The sequence below is a fragment of the Crocuta crocuta genome, unplaced genomic scaffold, assembly GCF_008692635.1.
Source record: "Crocuta crocuta isolate KB4526 unplaced genomic scaffold, BGI_CrCroc_1.0 scaffold196, whole genome shotgun sequence".
NCBI lineage: Eukaryota > Metazoa > Chordata > Mammalia > Carnivora > Hyaenidae > Crocuta > Crocuta crocuta.
The window spans coordinates 1,510,954-1,527,901 of record NW_027531026.1 but is presented as its reverse complement, the minus strand read 5'-3'; the positions used below and the strand labels follow the sequence as shown (position 1 = coordinate 1,527,901).

General features: G+C 34.8%; 2 protein-coding genes across 2 annotated transcripts in view; one reads left to right on the top strand and one right to left on the bottom strand.

The window, feature by feature from the left end:
- Nucleotides 1-7,582, top strand: part of CCNH (cyclin H) — a 43,826-nt gene extending 36,244 nt beyond the window's left edge. Inside the window, exon 11 of the mRNA XM_077770969.1 lies at nucleotides 7,362-7,582. The gene's annotated coding sequence lies outside the window, so the exon portion shown is untranslated. The remainder of the gene's footprint in view (nucleotides 1-7,361) is intronic.
- The window catches only part of RASA1 (RAS p21 protein activator 1), a 110,297-nt gene that overhangs the window by 15,066 nt on the left and 78,283 nt on the right, over nucleotides 1-16,948 (bottom strand). The window contains 4 exon segments of the mRNA XM_077770970.1: nucleotides 1,406-1,483; nucleotides 3,381-3,468; nucleotides 10,850-11,006; nucleotides 11,996-12,116. Coding sequence (XP_077627096.1) covers nucleotides 1,406-1,483; nucleotides 3,381-3,468; nucleotides 10,850-11,006; nucleotides 11,996-12,116 — 444 coding nt within the window.

Sequence of the window (16,948 nt, the reverse complement as noted above, 5' to 3'; positions counted from 1 at the left end):
GAGGGGGGGGGGGGGGGGGGGGCAGAGAGAGAGAGGGAGACAGGATTTGATGTGGGGCTTGAACTCAACAACCATGAGATCATGACCTGAGCTGAAACCATCAGACGCTTAACCTACTGAGCCACCAAGGCACCCCCAGAAAATATTTTTAATACACTGATTCTGCCTTCTCATTTTACAGAAAAATATACAAATCCAAAGCAGCTAAGTTATTGTCAGTTTTGGCCAAAACTTAGACCATATGCTTTCCAGGAAGGCCCTCTTTCCCTCTAGCCATATACTACTTGTGTGGCATAGGACAAGTCAGCCTCTGAGCCTCACCTCCTCAGGTAAAAGAATTAGGATAAAGTCTACACTGCAGGTTGTTGTAAGGATTAGCAATAATATGGGTAAAAGTTCCAGCAGAGTACCTGCAAAAAGGCTCAAGAGATAAAAATGGTAACTTTATAGCTAAAGTTGCACACAAGACACAATCTGCAAAAACTCAGTCTGATTTTTCAGAGCTTACAAAATGTTAAACTTTGATTTGAGAACACATAACAATTATGTGTATAACTAAAATGTCCTTGGAGAAAGGGTTAAACTTTTGATTACAGGAAATATAACTTACAGTCATCTAAATATTAACCATTTATCCACTTGAAATAGATAAATTAAATTCAAAAAGATTACTGGAAATTTCCATAAATAAAACAAGAATCACTTTGGTCAATAAATATTGTACTAAGTGCTCCTCATAACTCCAAGAATGTTAAAATTACTTAACTTTTTCCAACTATCTAGGGATAACTATAAAAAAAAAAGACATGGAGGGTACAGAGTTGATTTTACATACCAAGAATGAAAGAGAAAGCCCAATTTAACTCTCTATAAAATGATCACGTATGACATGTTAAGGTTCAAATAAGACAGGATACTAATTAGTTATGTAATAGGTTTCAAAAGCAATTACTATAAAGTAAAAAACAGAAAAGTTTATTTGGCATAATGCTTAAAGCCAGATGACTTTTTTCAGTAAGTACCTTTAGTTCTAATTTTTTAAAACAGGCCAAAATAATTTTTTGAGGGAAAAAAAAAAACAATGAAACTGGCCAACAGAACGGTTTCTATGGTTGTTGGTTTGGTATTGTTAAGTAAAGAAATAAAATCCTTAGTATGTGTTCAAAAGATGGCATTATGGACTAAGTACTCACTAAGTATCTAAAGAACATTCTCTTTCATAAATAACTATTTCTCCTGCTACTGAAGCAAGCAGAAGCCTGGTTTTAAAATAACCTGGAAAAATAAACTTCTTTTAATAATTCAAAAGTGTTTGAAATGTTGCCCAAACAGTTCAGCTAGAAATAAAGAACAAAGTAATACAGCAAAATGTGACAACCTCAAATCAAAGAAAATTAAGTTTCACCTGACGCAGGCGTTTATTAGATGTCCCTGGACTACTCTTCCGTAAATTGCAGAATGCCTGTAGACCTTTCATCCAATCCTACAAAAAATGACAGCATTTCAAAGAAATATACTGTACATTAGTTTATCCAGTTTCCAATCATTTTTTTTTTGAAATTCACAAGTTTTTCCTTTTCCAGACTGTCATTTCTACACTCAAAAACATGTTGCACTTTAATACATTTGTGGCCCCATGAAGTAAAACAGTGACCAAAACTATTGTAATAAATTCTTAAAATTTTATTTCTGTAGAATCCCTCAATTAATGTTAAGTACACCATGACTGGCCATTAGCCAAATAAAATTATGTACGGTTATTAAGCAGTCATATTTTGTGAAAGGAGGGCTGACTGCTCAACCAGCTGTGTGTGTTTTGACTGACTTGATGAGTATTCTAATCTTACCTCAGACCAGGATATACGTAGAAATGTGTAAGGGGATCTGAGTTACTGATAAGCTTTTCAAGTGGAACATTAAAAAAAATTTTCAGGCTACTATTCCAGTTAGGTTGAAGCTGTATTTTTAAATGTTTATCTAGTGGTCTGAAGAAAGGAGAGAACAATCTTAGGTTTACCAAAAACAAGTCTAAACATTTCACTTTGGCTTACATATGTGCACAAAGCCCTGCATTATTGCTTTATTCAATTTTCTCTTTTGCTTGTTGGCTATTTCAATCAGTCTGAACTGTGTGAATGTTTAGAGAATATCTTTAAGAACAAACTAAGACCAAATCAATTAGCATAGCTTTAGAAACAGAAGACAGTAACCAAAGTAACAGACCCCACAGACCACCAAAGTAAAAGAAACTGGAAACACCAGTGGTATTTTGGGACCCTAAGTGGTACACGGAAATAAAGAATATGGAAAGTATATGCATAAAGAAAGTATATGCATAAAGAAAGTATATACAAAAAGAAGATGTTCTATTTATCCTGAAATGTCATGGAAATATGCAACACATCTTTATTTAGAAAGAGGAACATGGTGTAAAAACTGGAAGACAGGGTACTGAAGTTTAAATTTCTTTCCTAACTCAATTTCTAGCCTTAAAAAAAATGTTTATCTGTTACTAAAATGTTTTGAATTCTACTTTTTGTATCTAAATATTAGGAATAATGCCCACAAAACAATGACTGAAACTATTATGGAATGTGGCTCATTCATCAAGTTCATTCTAGAATCAGAGCTATTTTCATAATTTACAAATCAGAGACACATGGCAGGATCCAGTTTAAAGAGCTTCTGCCTTATATCCAGATTGGCAAATTAACCTTCTATTTACAACAAAGTTTTCTTTGACCTTTTAACCACCTTCCAATTCCTTCTATAGACTGTAAGCAGAACAAATATCACCATATTTGTGCAAAATACCAATAAATACCGCTGAAACACTATGGTTCAATCAAAAGTCTCTTCACAACACTGCTTAAAATTTAATAGAAGTTTTAAGGGCACTGCACATAGATCAATACCTAGTGCTGAAAGTAGACATTCTATGTAAAGTTAGAGAAAACAGCAAATTCCTAAAATACTTTTCTTTTTGATGACTGAACTTCTATCTTTAGGAATGGACTAGTGACGAATATAGTGCTTGTTAGCAAAACTAACTGGCTTAGCTTTCAATTGAACTGAGAATATCTATAACCTTTCTGCAGAGAGGATTTTAAATAGCATTTCAGTTGGACTCAACATCATAGAGTATTTAAAGGTCAATTTAAAATGGAGTTTTCATTCCTAATAACCCTTCACTGCGCTTTTCTGCATTTCTCTTAAAAAATATTTACACATCAAAGTTCTCATCCCTTGGAAAAGATGATTAGATTTCAGTCTTCCTTTTTATGTCTTTATCATAAATTTAATAGTTTTCTATTCTAGTTAAAAAGAAAACATGAGCTAAATATAAAGGGATGCAGTAGTTGAAAAAACACTGAACTTACCTCTGCTTGTTCTGGAGTTTCTCCTGCAAAGTAAAAAATGTAATGTTCTTCACTAAAGTGCTGAACCACTATCTGAAAACAGTTTGGCCTTTAAAATACAAACAGAAAAGTTATTAGGAAGCTTAACAAAATGCATTGAAACAGACCAACTTAAAAAAAATCCTAACATATAATTATATAATGTCTATCAATTAACATAACTCTTCATTTTGAGAAATACTCCATTGTACCAGATCATTACTGAAAAAATAAAATGCCAGCTACATATATTTTAGAAAACTTTTTGTCAGCACTGCTGAAATTTTATCAATCCTTCAAAATTTCAAAATGTTTTATGCTAGAATTGCCCATCTAAAAACTTTTTAAAGCAAAATGTTACTGAACTCAACACTTCAGAATGATATGTAATATACATTTATGTGTGCTGGAAAGACTAGACATGTTCTTAGACCAAAAATGTTCTTACTGATTATCTCTCAGTAGATTGTGGATGACTTTTTAAAAACCTATTCTCTTTTCTTTTTTTCTACAACTGACCATTTATCCTCATCTGTTAAAATGGAAACATCATCCGTTCACAATACGCTTATTCTGATGATTAGGTAACCCAACAGCCATACACAGTACATGTTAGTTCTTGTCATCCAACAGCATGCACCATACTAGAATTCATCTGACATGGAAATACATTAGATAGTACTTTATATCGTTTTTGAAGATGTGCTGGCTTTTCACCTAGACTTGAAAATGATCATAAAATGTTCAGTAAGGGCCTTCATGTTTTTGAAACTCAATAAATGTTATTTCTAGCTGCTTTAACCAAAGATTATATCTCTTAATGTTAGGAGGCCATAGCAAAAAACCCCAAGTACAAGCTGAAGCATTTATTAAAGATTAAAAAAACCATCGTTTCATGTCTGAGAAGGCTATAAAGTAATAGAAAACACCAATTAGAAACTTGAGAATCTGAAATTGTCTTCAATCAGTCAGACCTTCCTGGCTCCATAAAATATAAACAAAACAAAAAACATCATTTGAAATCACTGGAGAACAACCAAAGCAGCTAAGACTTGAGAGGCCAAGATCACAGTGAGATGAGCCTGACTTTCCACAGCTTCATCTTTGAAGGTGTTGCCAGTTTCTAACCGAGTAGGACAAGAAGCTGAGAAGCTAAGCAGAAAGCAACCATCTAAGAGGCTCAGAAGCCAAACCAGCACATTCAACAGTTTCATATTGCTAGGAGACACATGACTTTAGGACCTTTAAAAGAAAAGGCTTTGAGTTAAGACTCCTGCAGGGCCATGCCTTCAGAGTAAGGGCACACCAGAAATAGAACAGCCTTCACTAACACACCCATTATACCTCCAATCGATCCCTGAGGGGACTCATCTGGCAGAGAAACAATCCTTTCTGGAGGCAATAACATTATCCATAGCTTCTATAGTTTTTCATATAGAATTGTCCACCATTTAGTCAAACATAAGTAGACATCCCAGGAATCATGATCAAATGACTGAAAAGCTAAAAACAAACAAAAACAAAACAAACAACAAAAAAAACAAAGGAAAAAGACCTACATATAATCCAGACACTGTCAGATACAACTTTCAAAAAGCTGTAATTAAAAGGTTTAAGAAAACAGGTAACAAACAAAATAGAGAATTTTGCCAGATAACTACATCTGTAAGAGAATCAAATGAAAATTCTGAATTGAAAAATGTAGTTAATAAAATTAAGACCTGAAGAAATGCATTCAGTAACACAAGAGCAGATTAGGGAAGTGAAAGACAGAATACCCAACCTAAGGCACATAAAGGAAAAAAATATAAAAACCTGGAAAACTATGTAAGAGACACATGGGACAGAGTAAAAGTTTTAACATGTAACATGAATCACAGAAGATGCACGAAAATGTGGCAGAAGAACTGTTTAAAGAGATTATAACCAAGAATTTTCTGAAACTGGAAAAAGACATCAGTACTAAAGAAGCTCTGCCAACATTAGGATAAAGTGTTTTTTTTTTAAATTACAGTAGGCATATTTTTGTTTAGCTGCTAAAAATCTAAAGAAAAATCTCACAGCAACCTGAGAAAGATAAAATACAGTACACACACAAAAAAGATCTATTATTTCTAAGAGATAACCAGAAGTAGAAATAAAATGCTGGAGGTAGGAAAAAAGTCTTTAAAATACTGAAAAAATATGTCACCTTAAAACTTAATATCCAGCAAAAACATCGTTCATAAATGAAGATAAACAATAAATACTGCCACAATGAAAGATTAGGCCTATGAAAAGACAAATGGTACACAACATTCCCCCATAAATATTCACTACAATAATTCTATCACTGAAATGTTTTTCAGCTTGTCCTTCTGGAATGATTATATTTAAAGTAAAGCTATACTAAAAGTGAGAAGTTTAATATAAAGAAACAGAATGCTTAGAGACCTCGTACTACTGAAAATAGTCGGGAAAAAGCACACAGCTGTGCACTAAAACAGTTTGGGAAAACAGGCACATGAGCAGTGCCCTGCTAACATTCCTGCACCACGGCCTGAGCAAGAATATGGTTCACCTCTACTACAGGGGCTGCTGTTAACCTTCACATGCCATTCTATGCACAGGCCACAGGTGAGTCAGTGTACTGGGTGCCAGCCATTCCCCAAAGCAAGAAATGTTCAGTGCTAGCCATATATTTCAAAGAAAAAGATTGCTAACCTCCCCTTTTGTACTATGAGATCTGCATTCCAGGATACAATTTTTGTTATCAACCTCTTTTTCCCTAGTGCTACTATTTGGTAGGAGTAATCAGTTCATTTCCTTGATAATGCTGATGCTGTTTTTCTTGCCATCCACTCTTTCTTGGTACTACCCAACTATTTCACAGTAAGGCCCTCAAAAATACAGTTGATGATGGTAATCTGGCAGGCTTTGAAAAAAAATTCAGTTCTTTAAAATAAAAGAATAGAACGTTTTCATACCAGGTTTAGACCTGGTCTCATTAAATACAATGTCTTCAAATTCTTAAAAGCCACCTTCAACATGAAACTGCACAATAAGCAAGCTGTGATCTTGTAGCAAATGGAAAATATGTATTTACTGCTTTTCTACTACCTGAAACTCTTCATATTAACCATAATAGGAATAGTTCAGTCTCTTTAAATTGCATTAGAAGATACAATCTTTCCTTAACTCTAGCAGTCATTTCCTTTAATTGGCAAGTGTAATGTTGACCTTTTTTGATACTGCAAATTGGTTTTCAGTTCACTTGTGCCTGTTCATAGAAAGTACATCAAAATAATGGTACAGCTTTTCCCCAAGTTTACACACATGTAGCTTTATTTGTCTTAATACTTCTTTAAGGTTATCATTGAAATTATAAGTATCAATAGGGAATCATTTTTAACCTCATTTATCCAAAGCTGAATTTCTGCCTTGAATCCATAAACTATCAGAACACATGAGTATAATTTTGTGTTCTACTTCTAATTTTGAGGAAGTTTACCCATTCTTCAACTAATCTGCAAAGTGGGAATCATTCACCAAGACGTTTTTTTCTTATAGATCATGCACTTCAGCATAATTCTTCTTCTTGGTGACTGACAGACTCTGGTATCAAAGAGTAGAGTACTGTTCTGATCCTCTTTCCTCCCATAAAGCTGAAAACATGTGCAGCTGAAGCAGCCTGGATTTTATAAGACTCCATTTTATAATATTTAATGGAGAATTCAGGGCCAAAGACAGACTTTTACATATAAGAACCTCTCCATATTGCTTATTTTCCAGAATGAATTTTTGATATAAAATCTTTAAATGTTCGTATCATGAAGCTTCATCATTGATCATAAACTTAAATACTATTTCTGCAATATCTTCTTTCTTTTAAAGGATGTTTTAAATACTTTATCCTCACTAATTTTTGTGGTAACCCTTTGAATAACCAACATTTACTTCCAAGTATTTCTCTAATGTTTGCAGATTCATCAGTGTGTACTGAAAATGTAATCTCAGGACGCCTGGGTGGCTCAACTGGAAAAGCATCCAACTTCAGCTCAGCTCATGATCCCACGGTTTGTGAGTTCAAGCCCTGTGTTGGGCTCTCTGCTGACAGCTCAGAGCCTGGAGCCTGCTTCAGATTCTGTGTCTCCCTCCCTCAGTGCCCTTCCCCTGCTCACACTTGACCTCTGTCTTCAAAAAGAAACAAACATTAAAAAAAATTAAAAAAAAACAAAAAAACAACTGTAATCTCTGGACCTGTATACAGCCTCTATCATTTGATACACCAATGCATTTACTGATAATACTATCTGAACACAGTCAAGTACTATTTGAAAATGGTATCTCTTCTACTGCTTTTGCTTTTTGGCTTCAAACATAAAACTCACCATTTCCATGCACACTGATTCAACAACCAAATTCTCCAACTCTGTGTGAAGCATTTGGGCTTTAGCTTTAGCTATTAACTGCAAGAGTTCCCAACAGGCTTCCCAAATATAACCTGATATCACAGGAACAGATCTATGGAGGGGAGGGGACTGGAAGGGAAATGGCGTGGGGGGCGAGGGGCTTTTATTTAACATTAACAGTTCTTTAGTGGTAAGGTACCAACACAATGTGATTGGCACCACTGATTAACTTATATGCAAAGTATTTAGGCTGAGGATGAGATGTATTGGCTTTAGTTATCCCAATACATTTTTTTAATATTTGAAAGAGAGAGCGACTGACAGAGAGAGAGTGAATGCACATGAGTGGAGGAGGGGTAGAGAGAGAGAGGGAGAGAGAGGATCCCTAGCAGACTCCATGTTGTCAGCAGAGAGCCTGATGTAGGGCTGGAACTCATGAACTATGAGATCATAACCTAATCCCAACACATTTCTTGAGAGGCCTAATTAATAGGCTGCATTTTTTTTTTTAATTAAGGCTACTGTTATCTTTTGAATTTAATAACTTTCCAGCTTTAATTACCCAACTGCTCTTTATGGTGGGAAAGTAACTATTGTACATTAAAGCCAATCATAAAGAACAATGAAAAAATATCTCGTTATATTTTTCAAGAACTTCCTTATATATTTTACAGTAAAAACAAAGTTAATTTCTGTGTTAACAGAAAAAAATGTAAATGTAAAAAACAAAATGAAACTAAGTTTTACCCAAAACAATAGTAATTTCAATGATGATCAACAACAACAACAAAAATACAAATAAAATAACATTCAGAGTAAATGGGTGATTTAAGAAGAAACTCAGAGGGAAGTATTCAAGTGTGTGCATTGCAGACAGCTTTTTGGTCTACATGTGTTATATGCCCAATTCTTTTGCCATGATCAAATAATGAATTAAAACAGTTTATAAAAGAAGTCATAATTTCAAGTTGTATAGATTTTGAAATGCAAAACATTTAATATTTTTATCACAGTAATATTTTACAACCACCAATATCTCAAGTGACACCTATAACCTATTTGTGGTATGCTAGTTGAGAAGTTCTAATCTAACAATCTAAATGAATTTATACCCATCTTCTAACATTTGGCTTAAGAGCCACTTATTTCATATTACTATTTCAATAGGCTTGTCCTCAAAATCTCTTCCCTCTTGGAACCATTCATAGCACTAAAAGGGAACGGAGACTGGTGGTGAATACTGGGAGAGTCTCCCCAACATCCATTTCCCTCTCCCACAGAGAATACAGAGAAGCCTCACTATTTGGATGGGATCACCTTCAGCAACATGGTTTGGGCGCCCAATGGCCTCTGTTTATGAAGGTAATCCCACTCCTTGCTACTTCAGGTAAGTCAAGACTACAGACTAATTGAGAGGTGGTTCAGTAGAGCATTCTCAGGATTTTCAATCATTACTGGAAGGAACACTTACTTTTCCTTTGGGTACAATATGCCACTTTGCTACCATGAAGGAAGCTGTTTTGTGACAAAATTCAGTGCACACAAAGGCAAGCACAGGAGAAAGATAAAAAGAAAAAGAGCCAGAAGTCTGATTTAACCACACCCAAAGGCCAAGATTCCATGTTTTTAAGGGAGGGGAAAAAAATCTTAGGAAATCCTATGTTACCCACAAAATTTTTGTGTTTTTGGAACAGCTGTCTTTATGAAATATTAGGAAGTGATAGGGGGGGAAAAAGGTGGGAGGAGTTATCAAAGTCAAAACGACTCATGAAAATACTTCATATTATACTTCCCTCTTAGTGACTGATTCACAACATAAACACTGGGCTAAGGTTCCAAAAAGCCCTACAATAAGGATAAGCTATCTGTTCAAGTCAGCATTCCTCAAACCTTGATCATTTAAAAAAACTGACTAGGGGCACCTGGGTGGCTCAGTCAGTTGAGCGTTTGACTTCGGCGCAGGTCATGATCTCACGGTTCGTGGGTTCGAGCCTCGTGTCTGGCTCTGTGCTGACAGCTAGCTCAGAGTCTGGAGCCTATCTTCAGATCCTGTGTTTCCCTCTCTCTCTCTGTCCATCCCCTGCTCATGCTGTCTCTGTCTCTGTCTCTCTCTCTCTCAAAAATAAATAAAACATTAAAAAAATTTAAAAATTGACTAAATTTTTAATTATAAATTTTGTTGTAATTAAAGCTAAACAATAACACTATTGTGATCTCCTAAACACAGTTTGGAAAGAAGAAATGACAAAGATATATGCTCTACAGGTATTTGCTTTGAAGTTTTCTCAACTTAGTTTTAAACACGATAAAACTAGACCTGCTTAGTATAAATGCCATCCTGCAGCAGAAATGCTGTAAAAATCACTTGTTTTAATGGTTTTGTGTTTTATTAATACCGATAAGTAATAAAAATGATACATATATATAAAAAGACTAGAATGGATTGGTAATAATACTGAAGGGGAAAGGTAAAGAAAGGCCATTGTTCTTAATAAAAAAAATTAAATGTAATCAAGAACTGGATTTGCCTTGATGTCCAGGATTCAGCTTTAGCTTATACATTTGTATTTATTTTNGTGTAGAACTTACTTAAAAAAAAAAAAAAAAAAAAGCCTCAACTCCAAATATGAAGTACTCTCCTATTTCCTAGGAAGCAATTATTTTTATATTGAAATTGTTTCTTAATATCAAATTTTCTAGGAACAGAAGTGTCAAGTTAATAGTACAACTGAGTGAACTCAGTACTATCAGATGCCGGGAGTTAAGAGAGAACGTGATAAAATTGGAAAGAAAACAAGACTTGCAATCAGTCACTCCAAACACTGTGGTGAGGACAGGTAGGAAACATGCCTATGTAATATAAGACTAGAATTTCACGCAACAGGTTAGTTTAAAATAAATAAAGAAGACAGAAATTACCCCATGAAGTAAATCTGATGTTTTCAGATGATTTTAGGACTTGCAACATCAGTTGGCTAAGCTTTGAAAAACGATCTGAACATATCCACCTGTTTTATGATTAAAACAATTCTAAAAAGAAATAGGAAACCAATTTCTTACCTGCCAAAGAGACTATCATGAACAACATAGACAGAACATACACTGAGATCTATTAATCCTTTTGGTTTTGTAGCTCGCTTTTCACTTTCAAAATAAATAAGTTGGGCATCACTGCCCTCTAAGATAAAATATAAATTTTTCCACCGTTTTCCTTTGCCTGTTAAAATACAAACAAACATGCTTCCCCTTAGTGAAATAATAAACTTTTAAGTGATATATATTAAAATCATAAAAATTATTATTGCTAAAAATAAAAATCATATTTCCACTTTTAATCCAAGGCTTCAATAACACACCAATCTTTATAAACTGAAAAAATGCCTCAATTTATCTGTAGAAAAATGCCTTGTATATGACAAAAATCACCTTAACTACATCTCTGGAGATTTCATTAAGATAAAATCTTTCAAATTCTTGCTTCGGAGTAATTTTTTTCAGTCATAAGAAAAAACTCTTCTACCACGCACCCTAACAACCAACCCTGTAACATTTCCAATGTCAAATTGAGACAAATCTATAAAACAGAAACATCAAAACAGTGAATGTGTTTGGGGCACTTGGGTGGCTCAGTCAGTTAAGCATCTGACTCTTCATTTTGACTCAGGTCATGATCTCATGGGTCATGAGTTTGAGCCCCATGTCGGGCTCTGCTTGGGATTCTCTCGCTCGGTCTCTCTCTACCCCTCCCCAGCTCATGCAACTGTGCTCTGTCTCTCTCTCAAAATAACTAAATAAACTTAAAAAAAAAAAAAAAGGAAACAATGAATGACGAGTATCATAAAAGCTTCTCTTGAAAAAGAAAAATAATAATGAAGTACAGGGTGGAGAGGGGGCAAACAATCAAATACCTTGCACTGGAACTGGAACTGACTTTAAGATTTAAAAGATATACTTAGAAATAGGGAAGCTTGTTTCATGAAATTCTGCTTGGAAATGTTGACCTAATATACCTCAACTCTAGATTTTCAAGGATGCTTAGATAAAAGCTTTAAATAAGGGTCAATCACTAATAATAATTCATGTCAAAACAACTTATTAAATACAAATCTTAGTGGGAAGTTTTATGCCCAGTACCTACAATGTTTCTACTAAATATTAATAGTAAAATGCTGAAACTGAATCTTCAGTCTTAAAGTTAACACTTACCCTTTTTTAGAAGATAACCTTTTTTAACAATATTTTTATAAAAGGCATCCTTTGTTTTCCTACGAATGGTATTATAGATTTCCTTGCCATCCACTGTATCATTGAGTACTTGTTCTTGATCCTGAATTTTTAAAAATATTAAAATTATTTCATGAATTCTTGATGGAAATTAAATAAAATCTATGCGATTACTAATTAAAAGCCAGGTTGCCTATTTAGACATTAAAAAAAAAAGCTTTAAAAGAAAAAAAGCTTTTAATGCTAAAATCTGAAATAATATTAACACCTATATTCAGAGATCCTTTGCTTTCCAAAGAAATTCTCAAAAACAGTTTGTTATGTTGTTGTGTTACAAGTAACACTGTTTTGAAAACATGACTTTGTCCCAAAAGAACTGCTAAGTTAGGAACCAATTTAAGCAGAAAATAAATTAGTGGTTGTTTATGTAGTTACATCTGTGAGAATCACTAGGTGAATGCAGAAAACTGTGCGCAGCTGAAATGAGATGCATGGGAATATACAAAACACACCTCAAATACCTAATAGCCCTCTCAGTTCACCAAGTGCTATATGCCTTACCCATCTATCCACAGTTGATGTTACGCCATCTGATTTCAAATAGTTCTAACACTTTACAATACTCACCACCCTTCTGACGGCCTCTTCCGCAAGTAAACTTCAGGTCTTTTTCAAGGTAAAGTGCCATATTTACTGTAGTAAGTATTTCAGAACCATTTAGCCATAGAAAACTATGCTATCTTTTTTGAGGTTCTTATCTCTAAGTGTTATTGATGAGGTTTTTCAATGTTGTGCCCACTTTCCCATAACCTGGTGGTTTTTATTCCATGGTTTTACATAACTCTGTGATTTATAGGAACGCATGCATGTGTCTTAACTGCTGAGCCCTCCCAAATAACATAATGAATTCTGATGTCAGGAAGTATATAAAAGAGAAGAGTGTCTTTATGATGATCTTTCCAAAATCATTCAATCCACTGGACTCAATTTCAGGTTTTTAGTTTCTGTGTTGAGCACTTCTTACTATTTGCTAGGCTTAAGATTTTATGACTTTTTTCTTAGAGACTTCAGGAGTTCATCTGATCTTTTTATAAATCTAACATATGAGATTTTCAAAAATCTTATTCTTCATGTATCTTGAAACATTCTGCCATTTCATCATCCAAGAAACCATTTCATCATTATTCAACAACTGATCAGCCCAAGTATGCTAAAGAGCAGGGTTTCCAGCCCACACTGCCTGTTTCTGGACATTAAGTTTTATCAAAACACAGCCACACTCATTCCTTTACGTTTGGTCTGTGGCTGCTTTCAGACTACGAAGGCAGAATTCAGCAGATAAGATGGAGACTGAATGGCCTACAAAACCTAAAATATTTATAATCTGGCCCTTTACAGAACAGTTTTCCAACCACTGGCTTAGAGGATGATGCAAGAGTGAAATCAATCATCTTTGTTGCCTTACCCTTTGTTGTCTTTTTTACTGCGCTGCCAAGTGTTGCAGCATCTTTCAAAAAAGTATATAGGACCATCTAGGTTATCTTTACATTAACTTCCACTGAACATGGCCCAGAACTCTTAGTTTTCTGCTCATATTAGCAAAGAGAAAAAACTGACATGAGAAGATGCCTGACAATTATTAAAAGATTGAGAAGATGAATGCAAAGAGGCAGCAAGCACTTTGGGGTCTATTGTGATGATAAAATTGATTTTTGAGACGATAGTATCCTCAATGAGCTTCATCAAACTCAAGAAACACTGAGTAAACGATATATTTCTAGGAGGGGCGATGGGAAGGAAATATGATGTTTTTACCTAGTCGTTTAGTAGGAAGGATGTCTTCATGCAATATTTTATGACAAGAATCTAGATTGCCCTGTTTTGAGCAAAGGAAATAAGGGTTTTTTTTTAAACTTTTTTTAATGTTTTATTTATTTCTAGGAGAGAGAGAGAGAGACAGCGTGAGCAGGGAAGGGTCAGAGAGAGAAGGAGTCACAGACTCTGAAACAGGCTCCAGACTCTGAGCTGGCAGTCAGCACAGAGGCCGATGCGGGGCTTGAACCCACGAGCCGCGAGATCATGACCTAAGTGAAAGTCGGACGGTTAATCGACTAAGCCACCCAGGCGCCCCAGAAATAAGGGTTTTTTAAATGTTTATGTTTGTGCACTAAGATTTACTTAAGATGATTTCTAAGCAGACAAAAGGTACTTTGTAACCAAAGGTAATTGTAGAATTTTTTAAATTCACCACATTTATCATTGTAATTAATTTTTATAAATCTAAAAAGGAAAATATTTTACATTTATGGAGCAGGGAATACTGTATTCTACCAACAAAACTATAAGCCATCCAAATGTTTTCAAAAGTATTCCATATGATGATTCAAGTACATGACAAACCAGCAAGAATCATAAACTAAAACCCATAGAGAGAATATTTACATCTGGAATCAGTATCAGATTCTGATGGTTAAAGTGTAGGAAGAAGAATCAGAGTAATTATAGGCAAGAATTGATTAAAGATGTATCTGGAATCAGGAATTGGGATTTACAGGATGCATATACCCAGGTCCACGCATGACAGGAGGTTAAGGTAGCCGCCTATTTCAAGTATGTAAGCCTTTACAACCAAGGAAATAAAAACTTTGGATTTGCTATGTTTAAATTCTTACTGAATTTTCTAATAACTTTTTTGTACTACACCTTTATTCCTACTTCTAAGAATTCTTCATAAAATGACTTCAGAATAAAGAATTTAAAAGGATACACTGGACCCAGATAGTGATGACTACTTTCCTGGTTATACAGATTTGTACTTACCAGATTTCTATTTCAATAATGATAATATTTAGTACTGGCTACAGAATGGGGCATAGTTATAGTCTGTTATTTAAGACATATAACTAATATTTAGATTTAAATATGTGATTTCCAGACAGTCTCTACAGGTCTTTTCTAACTTGTATTAAGGCAGGGACTGATATACGAATCTACAATTCCCAAAGGATTCTAATATATTAGATGACACTATGACCAAGAACACAACTCTACTTTCCAAGTTCCAATAAATCACTGAATGACAAGCGGGAGGGTTTCAGGGACTACTCTCTACACACTTTTGGAGAAGACATAAATGCTCCCCCACATTTAATTCAATAAATGTTTGTGGAATGCCAGGTACTGTTCTAGTTTTTGAGATCAGTGAACAAACCAAAGATCCTTATCTTCAAAGAACTTATATTCAAATGAGGGAAAGATAATAAACATAATAAATAAATCGTAAGTTAATAAATGTAAGCGCTTTACATTGTAGGGGCAAGTAGCAGTATTAAATAAGGTATGTAGATAAGTCTCACTGTGAAGCTAATTTCTGAGCAAAACCTGAAAGATATAAGAGAATAAGACAATGGATATTTGAGAAAAAAACATTGTGGGCAGAGTAAACACCTAAAGTAAAGATCCTAATGCAGGAAAGAGTGTGGTATATTCTATAAAATAGCAGAGAAGCCAGCATGAGTAAAGACAAGCAAGAGAGAAGGATGGTAGAAAGAGAGGGGTTCAGAGGATGAATAAGATGCCATCTAGAGTCTGATAGGCTACTGTAAGGACTTTAGCTTTCACTGTGAATGAAATGTAGAACATATGCAAGTATTAAACAGAGGAGTGGAATGATCTGTCTCACAATTTATGGACACAAAGCATAGGAGAGAAAGCAAAGTCAAGAATGACTTGATGCCCTAAGTAATTGACTTATCCTCTCCAGTTTCAATTTCCCTATCTTATAGTAGTTGCTGAAAAATTACATAAATACATATTAAGAACAGTATCTAAAACATAGTGCTTAAAAAATGTTGGCTATTTTACCGTGGGCTGCATTGTCTCAAAAGGCTCCTTCTCTTCTAGTGTCTATCTGGTAAAGTGTGAGCTCCACAAAGTAAGGAGACTTAGCCAGGACTCTGCTCTTTCTGTTCCAGCATCTCACTCTGAGTGAGGGTATGGAGACTACCCTCAGGGGGAGGGAGCTAATCAGTTTTTAGATAATAAAAGGTTATTACTCCCCTTTCTGTTCTCTAATAGAATCCTGCTGGGAAGGATAGTTAAGTATCGAGATCCCCAAACTACTACAGTAACCTACTTTTACTCCAGGCCTCCAAAACAGACTTTAGATAGCATTTAATCATTGTTATGTAGTAATCAAACTGCCTTGTAATCAGCATTAGTTATTTCTGAAGTATCCAATGCATTAATTGGCACTTTTGCAAAGGACAATTTGGGGTTTGTTCAGTTATGAAACAGCAACGCAAGCATGCGGCATACTATATACATGAAATAATTTCTTAAAACAACCCTATAGCTTATGAACAAAAGTTTACTATATGTCAAATACTATTCATTGATTTTTCATTCTAAAAATCAATTTTTTCTAAAAAAAATTTAATAAATTCTAAGCACACTTTCAAGATGGGAAAATGTCTGACTTAATCTGTAGGCAAACAATAAAATCTGTAGTCTTCTAAAACAAATTAACACCATCATTAATCTAACAGCCAATGTGAATAAGAATTCAGGATACAGCAATGGGACGCAGTGGCACAATCTGTCATCTGGAGGTAAAGGCACCTCTGACCCCTAATAAAAAGATCTTGAGCAGTGCTTCTAGAAAACATGTACCATACTATGTAATATAAAAAAAGAAAAAATTAGTTTCCATATTCGGAAAGTACAGTGAAGAGCAGGACCAGTGTTTGACTACAGTTACTAGGAGGGTATCAAGGAGGAAGTGCAATTTGAGATGGATCTTAACCTAGCAGTGTTTACACAGGCCTAGGGGAAGGGGCTGACATGGAAAGCAGCAAGTACAATGAGATTAAGAGCCATCAGTGATAACACGGGGCGGGTGTGTGTGTGTGTGTGTGTGTGTGTGTGTGTGTGTGT